The sequence below is a fragment of the Spea bombifrons genome, chromosome 5 (assembly GCF_027358695.1).
Source record: "Spea bombifrons isolate aSpeBom1 chromosome 5, aSpeBom1.2.pri, whole genome shotgun sequence".
Lineage (NCBI taxonomy): Eukaryota > Metazoa > Chordata > Amphibia > Anura > Pelobatidae > Spea > Spea bombifrons.
The window spans coordinates 35,067,234-35,082,326 of record NC_071091.1 but is presented as its reverse complement, the minus strand read 5'-3'; the positions used below and the strand labels follow the sequence as shown (position 1 = coordinate 35,082,326).

Below are 15,093 nucleotides of genomic sequence, written 5' to 3'. Positions count from 1 at the left end.
GTTAGCATATGATGTATGATGGTCTGTTGTTGGCATTTCAGTATATGGTGTTGGCTTGTCAGCGGTAAGCCTACGGTTAGTGTCATCTGTGAGATGGAGAGGAGGAACAGGCTAAAGAGTGTGTATGGCGTTACAGTGAGTGTCATCTGCATGTGAGTATTTATGTTGGTTAGTTTTAAGAGGGCGCTGAGGAGATACTGCACCCAGTTGCTGCTAACCCTAAACTCGTCTTCTGTAATTTCATCTATATTTTGTATGGGATGTAAGCATATTTTATTTACAAACTTACATAAAATCCAATACTTTTGCCAACTCAGCTGCTTAATATATATCCACAAGTCCACAAAGTCTTGGGAACATTAACATACCATAAATACAATACATGCTGTACCATCTTGTAACTTTCTTCTAGCACAACAGTTATAAAACAGTAACCCAATACTAAATACACTCGAAGACAGATGCCCCTGCTTTTCAGTGAGGGGCACATACACCAGATCCCCCAGTGGGCCAACCAGGGGTGGGTTGGCTCACTTGGCAATCTGCATTGATTATATACCAATAGAACTACTTACTTCTAATAGAAGACCGGTTTGCTATGCTGAATCCAGACTCTGTGAGCGTTTCATTCCAAGGTAATTCAAGAGTAACAACTCCCCCTCCTTGCAACTTAATACGTGATACAGTGCCGTTTGAGCAAAAGGTTCCAATACTGGTGGAGGAACCACTAACAAAAGTTCCAATGGTGTAAGTTACTAGATCTGGGCATTTCATTGAAGAATCTATTTGCTTTAGCCATGGAGTTGAAAAGCTTAATACCAAGCCAATATTCTGGGCAGTTGCCACGTGCCATGAGAATGTTCTATTAAGGCCAGTCAAGCTTGCAGGCTGTAGAACTACATTTCCAAAGGGACACGAACCACTGTTGCAATCTAAACGTAAAAAAGAAAGTACATGTTTATTTGAGCAACTCCAGCTAACCTTTCAGTACTATTACACCCCAGTTTACTCATAGGAATACCTAGAAAACCTGCAAAAAGTTTGCTTTTTAATATATTACTTATTAATATAACCAAAGCAAACCTCAGATGTGTAAATTGGGACACCTGTGTTGGAGGCTCTGACTAGAGGTGGGAAGGGGGTCAGATCCAGCAAGGGCATAATCAGAACCACCAGCCCACCATACCAAAGAGCCACCTTGCAGTGCTCAGTTTCAGAGTGTGGTCTGGTGACCATAAGGGAGCTGCAACAACAGAGACCTCCAATGAATTCACAACTTTCAGGGATAGAAACGAGAATAGAATCCTATAAACTCCACTCCCGACAGTGGTGGTGCCCACGAAACTCACTTGGGAGTTATGCAAAAAAAAAAAAGCATTTTATATAAAACATTAAGAACACTTACCGATTTTATTGAGTATCTCCATGACAAAGTATTTTTCAGGTGAAGGGCAGCTGAAGGTGTACCCCACAGTCATCCCTGGGCCTATCCATAATGTAGAAAGTTTACAGCCATCTTTTTTAGTACAGATGAAGCAAGATGGGGATACCGGTCGAGTAGAAGCAGGTTTTATTGTGATAGTGATGTTGTCTTTCGGTTGTATGCTGATGTCAATGGATTCTAGGAAAGAAATTATTTAAATTATGTAAAACAGACTGTATAGTAGATTTTTAAATTAGTAACTGTGAGGCTTACTGGAGGCTCAAATGTTCAACTCACCTGCATATTCACAATATAGTGAATATAACTATGAGCCTTTTCTGGAAGACAAGTGCTATTTCTATAATGCAACCCAGACACATGGATGCTTCTAATCCTTAATCTTTTCAGACCCTATTATACCAGATAGAGGGGTAATATCCTTACTCTTGTGGTCACTAACTTCCTTTAGGAGTGGATGCAACTGGCTACTTCTTTCTCCCCAAATACGTGACCGATATTACCATAGTTCAGGCATCTGCCCACATTAATTTCTCATCAAAGGCATCACTGCTCTTTCTTCTAGAATACCTAAATTTGAGGATCTGCACTGTTTACCTTCTCAGTTGTCTCCCCGTTAATCCCATCTATCCCTTCTCCCACTTATTTTATGTTGCGGCTGTTAATTGTTTTAACTTGCTATTTGTCAAACAACTTCACCACTTCATAAGGGGTGCATATGCAAAAATGTGATGGCTTCATTTATTATATTTTTTAAGGAAATTTAATTTTAGTAACTTTTTGCAAATTGTTTGGGATTTTATACAGAAATAATGGTGGGAAAATAATGTTTCTGGTGGGGAGGGGTATATTTTTCCCACTATACCATGGCATGTGATGCAATTTTGTTTTTTCCCACAGTTAATTTGACCTGAAGCCAACAAAACATAGGTTTCCTTAGTTAAGGTGTAAGCCGAATATTGGCAAAAATATGTCCTGACCACCAGCATTCAAATGGGGTACAAATACAGTTCATCACTTTCCCAACATCTGCAGCCCTACTTGGTTAGCCAGTTGCATGCTAACCTGACAGATTTTAGGGAACTTTTAGAACTGCGTGAAAAGACAACACATGACATTAGCTGTGGAAAAACACAGATGAAGTTAGGCAACTTAATGGTTCTGAACGGCTGTTTTGTAGTTCCATAGCTTTTTATATGCATATTCAACTTATCTTTGGTCGGCAAATATTTCTTGGTTAAGTCAGCCAATGACATGCAACTGTGAATTTCCAGGGGCTTCATATAACAGGCATGTGAGGGTATATTGAGGGGAGACTCCGTCCATCATATGCACATTGTCTGGTGCCTTCATTGCAAATGAATGCGGGAATTCAGCAGGTGCCAAGGACCAAAATGCGGGACTGTCCTGGGTGATCTGGGACATATGGTCAACCCTACATGGGGCCAGCTATTTTAACACCCTGGTCTCAGCACCTACATGATTATTGTACCCCATTAACTTATTTTTGTGAAGCTATATAGTGGCTCAGACAGTCTTTGGAAGGTTAGATTAGGAGAAGGGCTAGAACTTCACCTTCCCTTATTCCGCTGCTAATGCCTCTAGTTATAGAACCCAGTACCTTTTCCACTGCTTTTTTGCATTGCCTGTCTTATGCGTTATCCTATCACCTTATCACCTTTCTATTTAGCAAACTAAAACCAGCCGACAACTTATAGAAAATGAAAAATGTTTCATTGTGTAGTGCAGATTCTATGGTTTTACCTCCTACCGCCAAGGGTGTGCAGGTATAAACAAAGCCAGAAGTCCAAGTATAATAAATGTTGACTGTTTTATCTACATTTTTGTCTATAAAATCTATAAACTATACAATGCAAATCGTATAATGTGAGACATTTTTAGAAAAAAATAATCAACTCATATGAGCTGATAACAAACAGATAAACAAGAGTATAATATGAAAATAAACCGGTTTTTAGATTTTATAGTATTCAAAGTATGTATTTTCTGGTTGAGACAGGTTTCTTGTGTCGCTACATACGTGCATTTATGACCAAATGGGTACTAGGAAACCTGTAGTTTGTTTCACATAGGAATATTAAAGGACACATTATTTATTTAATTATCAATTAAGATAAAACCAAATATGTTGAATACTGAAATGCAACATATTTCAGAAGAAACAAAGCTAAAAAAAGGTTTAGCCCTGATGAAGACCAATTGTTATTGAGGCTTAAACATCAGCATAAGATGGGCTTATGTTTTACTCTATAACCTAAATGCATTCTGATATCTGATTTTGTGTGGGCAGTGATATTGTATTGTATGTGTTTATAAAATCGAGAACTCATTCTACATATGCTCTTTAAAGAGACACAAATATGAAGAAAACGGACTCCTATTTATCGGTTGCTGTACACTATATTCCTAATCAGTCAAATAAACACCTCTGTTTCCTGGCATTAGACTTGGAAAATGACTGCTATATGACTGTCAAGACAAAGCAGCAGTGGTACAAAAAAGGTTTATTAGATTATCAAGCAATTAGTGGTTTACTTAATTACTGTGCCCAAATTGGTCAGAATTACCTAATTTTAGTTATACTGTTTTTTGCAGATTATTTACAGCAGTGTCATCTTTACATATGTACAGTGGGGCAAAAAAGTATTTAGTCAGCCACCAATTGTGCAAGTTCTCCCACTTAAAAAGATGAGAGAGGCCTGTAATTTTCACCACAGGTACACTTCAACTATGGGAGACAGAATGGGGGGGGAAGAATACAGGAAATCACATTGTAGGATTGCTAATGAATTCATTGGTAAATTCCTCGGTAAAATAAGTATTTGGTCACCTACAAACAAGCAAGATATCTGGCTCTCACAGACCTTTTCTTTAAGACCTCTTCTTTAAGAGTCTCCTCTGTCCTCCACTCGTTACCTGTATTAATGGCACCTGTTTGAACTTGTTATCAGTATAAAAGACACCTGTCCACAACCTCAAACAGTCACACTCCAAACCCCACTATGGCCAAGACCAAAGAGCTGTCGAAGGACACCAGAAACAAAATTGTAGACCTGCACCAGGCTGGGAAGACTGAATCTGCAATAGGCAAGCAGCTTGGTGTGAAGAAATCAACTGTGGGAGCAATTATTCGAAAATGGAAGACATACAGGACCACGGATAATCTCCCTCAAGATGGGGCTCCACGCAAGATCTCACCCCGTGGTATCAAAATGATCACAAGAACGGCGAGCAAAAATCCCAGAACCACACGGGGGGACCTAGTGAATGACCTGCAGAGAGCTGGGACCAAAGTAACAAAGGCTACCATCAGTAACACACTACGCCGCCAGGGACTGAAATCATGCAGTGCCAGACGTGCCGCCCTGCTTAAGCCAGTACATGTCCGGGCCCGTCTGAAGTTTGCTAGAGAGCATTTGGATGATCCAGAAGAGGATTGGGCGAATGTCATATTGTCAGATGAAACCAAGGTAGAACTTTTTGGTAGAAACTCAACTCGTCGTGTTTGGAGGAGAAAGAATGCTGAGTTGCATCCAAAGAACACCATACCTACGGTGAAGCATGAGGGTGGAAACATCATGCTTTGGGGCTGTTTTTCTGCAAAGGGACCAGGACGACTGATCCGTGTAAAGGAAAGAATGAATGGAGCCATGTATCGTGAGATTTTGAGTGAAAACCTCCTTCCATCAGCAAGGGCATTGAAGATAAAACGTGGCTGGGTCTTTCAGCATGACAATGATCCCAAACACACCGCCCGGGCAACGAAGGAGTGGCTTCGTAAGAAGCATTTCAAGGTCCTGGAGTGGCCTAGCCAGTCTCCAGATCTCAACCCCATAGAAAACCTTTGGAGGGAGTTGAAAGACTGTGTTGCCCAGCGACAGCCCCAAAACATCACTGCTCTAGAGGAGATCTGCATGGAGGAATGGTCCAAAATACCAGCAACAGTGTGTGAAAACCTTGTGAAGACTTACAGAAAACGTTTGACCTCTGTCATTGCCAACAAAGGGTATATAACAAAGTATTGATCTGATCTTTGTTATTGACCAAATACTTACTTTCCACCATAATTTGCAAATAAATTCTTTAAAAATCAGACAATGTGATTTATGGACTTTGTTGTCTCATTCTGTCTCTCATAGTTGAAGTGTACCTATGGTGACAATTACAGGCCTCTCTCATCTTTGTAAGTGGGAGAACCTGCACAATTGGTGGCTGACTAAATACCTTTTTGCCCCACTGTACTTGCACAGTCTATACACAAGGTTTTGGTCAAGCATAGCACTAGGCCATAAGTAAATGGCTCCTCTCCTTGGGTGAAATCTCAGGTGTCCTTCACTAACTCACATGCTGTTATATCCATTTAAAATGCATTCTGATTTTCCACAATTCCTGGGGAGACCTACTCGAAAAACTCCCTAAATTCCTCTTTTCCAGCTTTAACTTTATACCTCCCAACACATTGAATTGAACTCCCATAAGGCTCAGCCAGACATACTACTTCTATGATGCTGGCTGAGCGTCATGGGAAGTGCAGTAACAGTAAAGCTGCAGATGCTAGCGGTGAACTAAAATTCATATGATTCTCAGCCAGCCAGGTGTCCACCAAAATGCTGGCTGAGCATCATTGGAAGAGTGGTCCACAGTAGCAGAGTTTTTTTTTTGTTTGTTTTTTTTTAAAAAAAGCCTACTGTTAGCATCCCTCCCAGGACCCCAACACACACACAAATACACGTACACTGCCCTTACACATACACATATATACATGTACGCTGCCCTTACACACCAGCTACCAAATAACTATACCACTCTTACACGCACTGGCTCATATACACACACACAACCTTACAAACACATACATACACATAGACTGCCCTTACACCCCATCTCTTACCTCTTCCTCCATCCTTCTTCCTCCAGCTTCCATCCTGTATCTTGCATCCTGTGGTGGGAGTGCGAGGTCTGTCACTTCAGACTTTACTGCTCCCTCATCACTTGGCTCCGGCTATTAATGCAGAGAGCAGGGATGACGTCATATCCCCGCGCTCCGCATTATTTGCCGGCGCGTAGTGATTAGGGAGCAGTAAAGCGAGGTCTGAAGTGACAGACCTCGCGCTCCCTAATGTTGAGCCGACTAGAGGGAGATCGTGATCTCCCAACTAGTCTGCAGGCTGCGGCTGCTGATCGGGCAGCTGTGCGCCCCCTTGCAGCTGCACCTGAGGCGAGTGCAGATCTCGCTTCACCCAGGGCCAGACTGGGAATGAAAAGAATCCCTGGAAACATTTGGAGACCAGCCTCATATAGTTTATCTTGCGGTCGAGCTCTTATACCCACAAGCACCCCTTTGCCATACAAATAACTATAAAACATTCTTTTTATCACGTTTATGTATTAAAATGCCAGAAAGCAAATGTGTTAAAAGGCCCTAATACGTTAAATACATTAGACATAATGGAATCAAAACATTTGCTACTGCAAACATTTTTAGATGAAAAAGTTTTTATTCAGTGGAACAAAACAGTGATCACATTATTCTTCACGATATTCTTGTAATAAACTTTTATTTCTTTATTAATTCATGCAAACTATTTTTTTCATATTTAATAAAAGCTATGATTGAGAAATTTTTGTTTTTATTTCCTTTCATTTGCCAACCGTCCCCCCCCAGTTATGCACATCTGCCCTCAGAAATGCCTTAAACCCCCTTATTTGCCACTCTGCCTCCAGAAATGCCTTATACCCCCTATACACCCCCTACATTGGGACAGTTGGGGGGCATGCTTTCCCGCAGATCTTTATCGCCTGCAAAAAAACATATCACACCAATAAGACCTTCTGTAATATTACAGGTCTCAATACTGATCCCTAAGGTATCCCACTAGTGACAAGTCATTCATCTGAATATACACCATTAACGCCTCTCTTAGTTGGACACAACAGCCAGATATTGTAGGTTCCTTAACCCCTTGATGACAATTGCCGGTCCGGGCACGTCACCGAAAATCAAGTCGATAACGACAATTGACGTGCCAGGACCGGCACGTCTTTAAACGGGTGCAGAAAGCGAACTATTTTCGCTTTCTGCACCGAAACAGTGCCTCCCCGGGTCGTCAACATCCGCCATACTTTGTATGGCGGCGGACGCCCGTTTTAAAAGCGTTTAGGAGGCGATCAACGATCTAATTTCCAATTAGAAAAATGCACACGTACCAAATGTGGCCTTTTAGTTCCCCCAAAAAATGTACTCAGAAGATGTTGCTGAACACATTATGGGGTGTCGTGTGACAGCGGCATATACCAGGAGCTGTAAATTCATACATAAAGTAGGTGTGTGTGGGAAAAATACATACACAAAAATACTACTGCAAACTATGAAACAATGCTGGTGGTAAAATGTGTGCATGCAAAGAGTTAAAATACCAGCATTTAAAATACCCTGGGTTGTGTAGTTTTCAAAAATATATGGGTTTATTGGGCACACTGAAATGGCCCGGCTCAAAGATGTACCAAATAGGGCATGGGCAGTGGATCCCCAAATGCCAAAGTTCAACATTGAAAAATGTGCATGCCCCAAATGTGGCCCTTTTGCCCCCAAACAGCCAGGCAAAATCATTCATGTGAGGTATTGCTGTTCTCAGGAGATGTTGCTGAACACATATCGGGGTGTTTTATGATAGTGACATATACCAGAACCTGTTTATTCATACCTGAAGTAAAATGTGTGTGAAAAAACAAATGCAAAAAAATTACTACCATAAAGTTTGACAAAGGCTGATGGTAGAATAAGTGCTTGGAAAGGGTTAAAATACTAGCATTTGGAATACCCTGGGCTGTCTAGTTTTCAAAAAATATATGACTTGATGGGGTAAATTGCATTGGCCGGGTTCAAAGATACCCGAAATGGCACATGGGGGGGAAGAATGACCAGATTTGGAAAAAATGGCTTTGAAATAGCAAAACGCTACCTGTACTTATTGCCCCATAATGTGTAGAAGAAAGCAAAAAAAACATAAAAACATTGGGTATTTCTAAACTCAGGACAAATAGTAAAATCTATTTAGCAGGTTTTTTTATTACCTTTTATAGATGAGTAAAATATTTTTCAACTAAAAGTTAGTCATTTTTTTCTAAATGTTTCACCATATTTTATACTTTTTTTAATAGTAAATAATATGATACAATCAAAACAATGTCATCTAAAGAAAGTCCTTCTTGTCCTGAAAAAAATAATATCTAATGTGTGTGGGTTCAGTAAACGGGAAAGAAGAAAATTATAGCTAAACACGAGCAGCGCAGAAATGTTAAAACGGCCATTGTCACGAAGGGTATAAAAAGTAAAATCAGCCTTTGTCACGAAGGGGTTAAACATAGCCCTCTAGCGAATACATGTTTGTATGCATGCATGCATAATAGACCTGATGGTACTGCATGCCAGAAGAAAGGAAGCAGCTGCCAGAAAAGTAAACAAGCAGCATGTCTAAGCAAAATACTGCTCGTTTGGCTGAATAATTGGAGTTTGGAAATAATGTTATGGTTTCAGTGACCGTTCAAAGCGAAAACAGACAATGACTGTCGCTTTAAATGAAATATTAAAAGTGCAAACACCTCAACAAATACTCAAGTACTACTAAGCATATTTGTTCATTGTTTTTTTGAACAGTAGTTTAGTTTAATTTTTTGCACGTTACATAGAGGTGTCCAAGACTAAGCCAGGCTACACTGCCAAACTATGATTCACTTTTGGGTGAGGTTACAGTGGCCACAAAAACTGTTTGGGTGTTCCTATGCAAACATAAAATTACTGCTCACACGAGGAAGGACCTTGGGTAACTGGGAAAAAGCTGCTTACTGTGTGCAGAGGAAAACAATGAATTAGGTTAAAATGAGGATGCTCAGATAAAAAAAAAAATAGCAAGATGAAATAGTTACCACAAAAAAAAAGAAATCCCTTACCAGAGAATGTAGTTTTTTGATATTGAACTTCCTTTGTTTTAAAAAAAAATGCATCAATACATTTGAATTATACATAGGTATTATATCATGGCACGTGCTAATCTAATTGGATGTAAGAAATGTAAGGAGGTTTTCCCATCACTATCATCTCATCACTAGTTGAGGGGATTATCTCTGGCAGACAGCCAGGGTCTGTAACCAGGGAGTGACCACCATTGTTTCAGTTTAATGTTGTATAAATCAGCCCCCCCAAGTGCCACTACTACAGATATTTACCCCGGCCATCCCTGGACCTGATTTTGGCCAGTGATAGATAGTGGAGGTTGGGACCCCTATTGTATTGTTAATCCCGTTACTACCCCTGTTGTCTCTGGGATGCAGATTAAGGGGGCGGTTTGTGTTCCAATATCTTGTTTTATCTTAATATGTGTTTTGCTGGATTGTGTGTCTAAAAAAAAATCAGTCTATGTTTTGGTTTATACCCTACACTGAGTCTCGGCTAGTGACTGGGAAACCGGGGGGAAAGCGTGTTGTCCCAGGCTAAGGGAGCACAAGTCAGTGGAGTTAGTCGGTCGGACTATCCAGCTCTGTGACACCCAGGTATGAACATTACATTTAGACTTTAAACACTCAGCCACAGAGATTTACCTTCTGATAGGTTTCATTCACAAATAAAAACTATATCATAGATACTGTATCTGCATGTGTCATGTCTATAATACTCTTTGCTCGTTTCTTTTGGTCTCCAAATTCCATTTCTTGATTTAGTTTTTAGCTTTCTGGTCTTCTTTTATCCACTTGTTTTTTCCCCACTAATTGGGTGAAGTTTACCTATATTTACTCATTGATATCCTTAGCTATATCTCTAACTTATCATAATATGATATTCATATCATAATTTATTTTATATTGTGTGGACATTGGTCGTGTGTATCTTTACATACAAACATAATGACACACATATCAATGCATTAATTTACAACTGTATACATATCCATTTATACACACAATGATACACATATCCTGGGATTTGTTAATCCCTGACATGTGCAGTACCCAAATAAAGACTGACCATTATATATGAAGTACACTCACTGGCCACTTTATTAGGTACACCTGTTCAATTGCTTTTTAACACAAATAGCTAATCAGCCAATCACATGACAACAACTCGATGCATTTAGGCATGTAGACGTTGTCAAGACAACGTTCAAATCAAGTTCAAATCAAGCTCGAATCAAGCATCAGAATGGCGAAGAAAGGGTATTTAAGTGACTTTGAACATGGCATGGTTGTTGGTGCCAGACGGGCTGGTCTGAGTATTTCAGAAACTGCTGATCTACTGGGATTTTCACACACAACCATTACAGAGAATGGGCCGAAAAAAAGAAAATATCCAGTGAGCGTCAGTTGTGTGGACGAAAATGCTTTGTTGATGTCAGAGGAGAATGGGCAGGCTGCTTCGAGATGACAGAAAGGCAACAGTAACTCAAATAACCACTTGTTACAACCAAGGTATGCAGAATACCATCTCTGAACGCACAACACATCAAACCTTGAAGCAGCAGAAGACCTCACCGGGTGCCACTCCTGTCAGCTAAGAACAGGAAACTGAGGCTACAATTCGCACAGGCTCACCAAAATTGGACAACGGAAGAACGTTGCCTGGTCTGATGAGTCTCGATTCCAGCTAAGACATTCAGATGGCAGGTCAGAGTTCGCCGTAAACAACATGAAAGCATGTGTCCATCCTGCTATGTATGTATGGCAGTCAGTGATTATGGTTGTGTATTTGTTATGCATATATGTGTATGTGCAATATGCCTTTCTGTGTCTATGTATATCCGTGTAGAAGCCCAAGAAATCAAGAGCTTTCATGAGAATATGATTCCTCGTCATAATAAGATCTAGAGATTTAATAAAATATAAAAAGTGGCCACAATTGGCGCAATATATATTTTACAATGTAATCTAACACATGTGTAATTGTATAATACTTAGAAAGTACATTTTTAAAATGTTTTCTATCTATTTTTACCCAGTTTTTGCAAATTTAAACACATATTTTGCTTACAAAATCATATTGTATTTTAGCCTACTGGACAGAATAATTACTTTACTATACCGTTTTCAAATGAAATTGGGTATTTATATAGAGGAATTCCAATTAAAAATGTCAAAAGTTCCTTGTACCTAGATTTTCCCCTCCCCCCATAAATTGTATATGCAGTAAACATTACAATGCACTTATGTATACTCTTACACATGCACCTTCTTGCGTAATTCTTCTCCGTAATGTCTATTTCCCAATGTGGTAGGTGAACATAGTTACACTTTGGGCATGTGCATGCAGAAAAAGGGAGAAACAATGTCATGTAACAAGCAGGGCCATGATGTGCATACCTGGGAACTTTCTGTCTCAGGCTACCCAAAGCCCCCCATGCGGGTAGGAGGTCCCTCTGATGTTGCGGGACACATGCTATTTTTAATGGGGAAATGGGCATGGATTGGTGACCCAGAGAAGCGGTGTTTCACCCGGAGGTATGAGGATGTGATGTCACAATGCTTCTCATAAACTGTTGGCAAACCATGCATGATATCATATGTGCATAAAACAGCTTGTATGGAGCTAGCTGGTATACTTTACACCACTCAGCACACATGTCGATTCCTTTTATAGTAAATATTGAAGCTTCCCAACATACCCATGATCTGCAGAGTGCTTCACAACCACATTTTAAAGTGTTGGCACAGCAGGCCCCTGAAGGCATGGACAGTTATCGTGGTGGTACTGCCTAGAAATTGGCAGCACACCAGATTTGATAATAAGGAAGGAATCATCGAAAGCATGATGTTATATGGTATTATGATATTTATAGCAAAACTAAAAAAAATCTTCCAGTTAACATTACTGGAAAGACATTTCACAGAATTATTATTTATTGTTTTATATAGCACCATAATATTCAGTTGCCTTGTACATAAGCTAAACAGGACATAACTAGTGCATAATATAGCGATTTGGGCATACATAAACAAAATGACATTCTTAAGGTTATCTCATAAAGGGTTAATATTTTAATATTAAAGGTCACCTCGATTATAAGTTCACTTTTCTGTGTGAATTCAGGTGTGTGTGAACACAACTGAAACGATCACAAACTCGGATACTTAAATCTGGCCTGCTAATAGCTGGGTAAGAAAATTTAAGGCAAAGATGTGTATTGTAACTACTGCTGCACGGTGTATTTTTTATATACAACCAATGTATTTTTATGTACATAAACCGTTTGCTTCTTACCTGTCATTTGTGGAAGCAGCCAAGTGAACAGAATACCCACTAGTAACATTGCTGCGTCCCTGTGTCCCATGTCACAATGTGTCGGCGTTCCCCTTATCCAGGAAATCCTTCTCGCTGTCCCATACACAAGGCAGTTTGTCACCTTAACTCTCCCAGGGAGGACTCCTTTCTCTTAGTATACCTTGGTCCCACATTGAAGAAGAAGGAAAAAAACAGGCTTGATGAAAAAGGTGTTTTCTGCCCGTCTTCACCTTCCTCTTAGGCAAACTGAAACCAACCTACAGCTTTCAGGAAATGGAGTCAAACTTTAGACACACTCCCTGTTTCATTGCATAGGGCGGATTCCCCTGTATTCCCTCCTACCTCCAAAGGTGTGCAGGTATAAACAAAGCCAGCACAATAAATGTCCTTTGATCTCCAAGCAGACAGCTGCTTGTTCCTGCAGTGAATGCACTATAAGTGTATCTGCAAATCAGGAGCAATCTAAACTGGGAGATCCTGTTTGCAGCTAAAAGGGTTAAAGGCTGTCCACTGCAGAGGACTGAATGGAAATGTACTAGTGTCCATTGATCTATCATTAACCCAACATGTTTATCTATGAATCTATTTAAATGGTTAAGTAAATCCTTTTGTTCGATTCCAGTAAAGAGTATTGATAAGATCAAGACAATTAAAAGAGGGGGATTATCAACGACCAAGAGGAGATGCTGCAAAAAGTGTAATAGAAACAATGTATCTAACAACCTTTTTCCCCCATCTGCAGCCATTGTGTTGTCCTATGCCTCCTGTTTTCTGCTAAAAAGTTAGACCTGTGTCAGATGGGTGATTCATATACATCGTCCACTGATCTGCCATTAAATTTGCCAACAATGTGAATCTAATATTTTTGCATCCCTATATAACAGTGGGGAGCCAGTTGCTAGGGCAGTTGATCACGGACCAGACCAGCAGCTTTTTGTTCTCCCTGGAGTTCCACCAATACAATGACAATGCAAGGGGAAGAACTTTTGTTCAGGCCAGTGACCAGGGATAGGTAAAGTGTCCATACAAGGACACCAGTATCCGTGGCAAGGTTTGTGGTCATAGAGCATCATTAAATTGTCCACCACAGACATTTTGTTGCCAACTTTATTAGGGTAAGAAGCACAGACCGTGTTTGTTTTTTGCTTATTTTTTAGTGACTACGTGAAAGTGTTGTAAAAATATAAAACCTTAATGGGGGTTTGACTATGCTTGGCTAATAGGCTTTATGCCTACTTTCTTAGATGTAAACAATGGCTCTGCGTAAGATGCTTCTCTCTTTCTGTTAGCTTCTCTTTTACATTTTGTTTATAAAGTCCCCACAGATTCCGTAGCACTGTTACAATATTCAGAAGGGAAATTAACAATAACATAAATATACATTAAGATGCACAAGAGAAAAAGAAGGCCCTGCTCTTGTGACTTTATGATCCGAAGGGGTCAGGATTAAGCCATGATAATTAGATGGTAGAATGTGGCCAAGATAAAGCTTCCCATGCCCCGTTTCCAGAGATGATGTCAGGTCTCCAGAAGAGATACAAAAATAAGGACACTTTGTTCAAAATATCTTTGTATCTATACATGCACCATGACTGGTACACTATTTTTGCTTTTGGCTAAGATCAGTTGTAGTACCAGTGAGACAAGGAAACACACGCTCCTCTGTCCTTAAGGTTGAGGCAGAATATCAGAAAGAGGGGCGCATAAACATGTGGAGAAAAATAACAACACAATAGTGTAGTACAATCAAATATGGTGATGTGATAAATAATATATATAAATTGTCTCAGTCGGCAGTCTAAAGACTTCAAGAAGATTATCTTCCATCTGATGGGCCTTCTTTACTTATCGCTTTTGTGAGTGCAATATATTATTTATCACATCACCATATTTGATTGTACTACACTATTGTGTTGTTATTTTTCTCCACATGTTTATGCGCCCCTCTTTCTGATATTCTGTTGCTGTACACTTGTGAGGAGTGTTGTTCCAGGGAGCTGCAGAACGTGTAGGAGTATATTTATCATTATTATTTCTCACTCACATTATTTCACTATTTATTTTCACGTGAAGGTGTTTTTTTTCATTTTTTTCGTTTTCCTTAAGGTTGAGGCAACCTGATTCAGCTGCTTCTTTAGCACCCACAAAGTTTCTAACCTGGTCGCATCCCACAGAAGTAATTACGGTGAGGAGTTTGTGTTGTGTTGCTTAGTGCACAAGAACACCATTGAACCCTGGGTAATAGAGTATACCAGAAATTGATGTTTTTTTTCTGAAAATATCAAAATGGAACATGATCCAAGAAGATTACATTTTTTTGGTGGGAAAGGCAGTGTGTGCATTTTGGCTCATGCCAACT

General features: G+C 39.8%; 1 protein-coding gene across 1 annotated transcript in view; it reads right to left on the bottom strand.

Moving 5' to 3' along the window:
- The window catches only part of CDCP1 (CUB domain containing protein 1), a 28,859-nt gene extending 15,870 nt beyond the window's left edge, over positions 1-12,989 (bottom strand). Inside the window, exons 1-3 of the mRNA XM_053467008.1 lie at positions 12,714-12,989; positions 1,406-1,621; positions 576-932 (exon numbers count right to left, since the gene is read on the bottom strand). Coding sequence (XP_053322983.1) covers positions 576-932; positions 1,406-1,621; positions 12,714-12,783 — 643 coding nt within the window. The 5' untranslated portion in view covers positions 12,784-12,989. The remainder of the gene's footprint in view (positions 1-575; positions 933-1,405; positions 1,622-12,713) is intronic.
- Between the last annotated feature and the right edge of the window lie 2,104 nt (positions 12,990-15,093).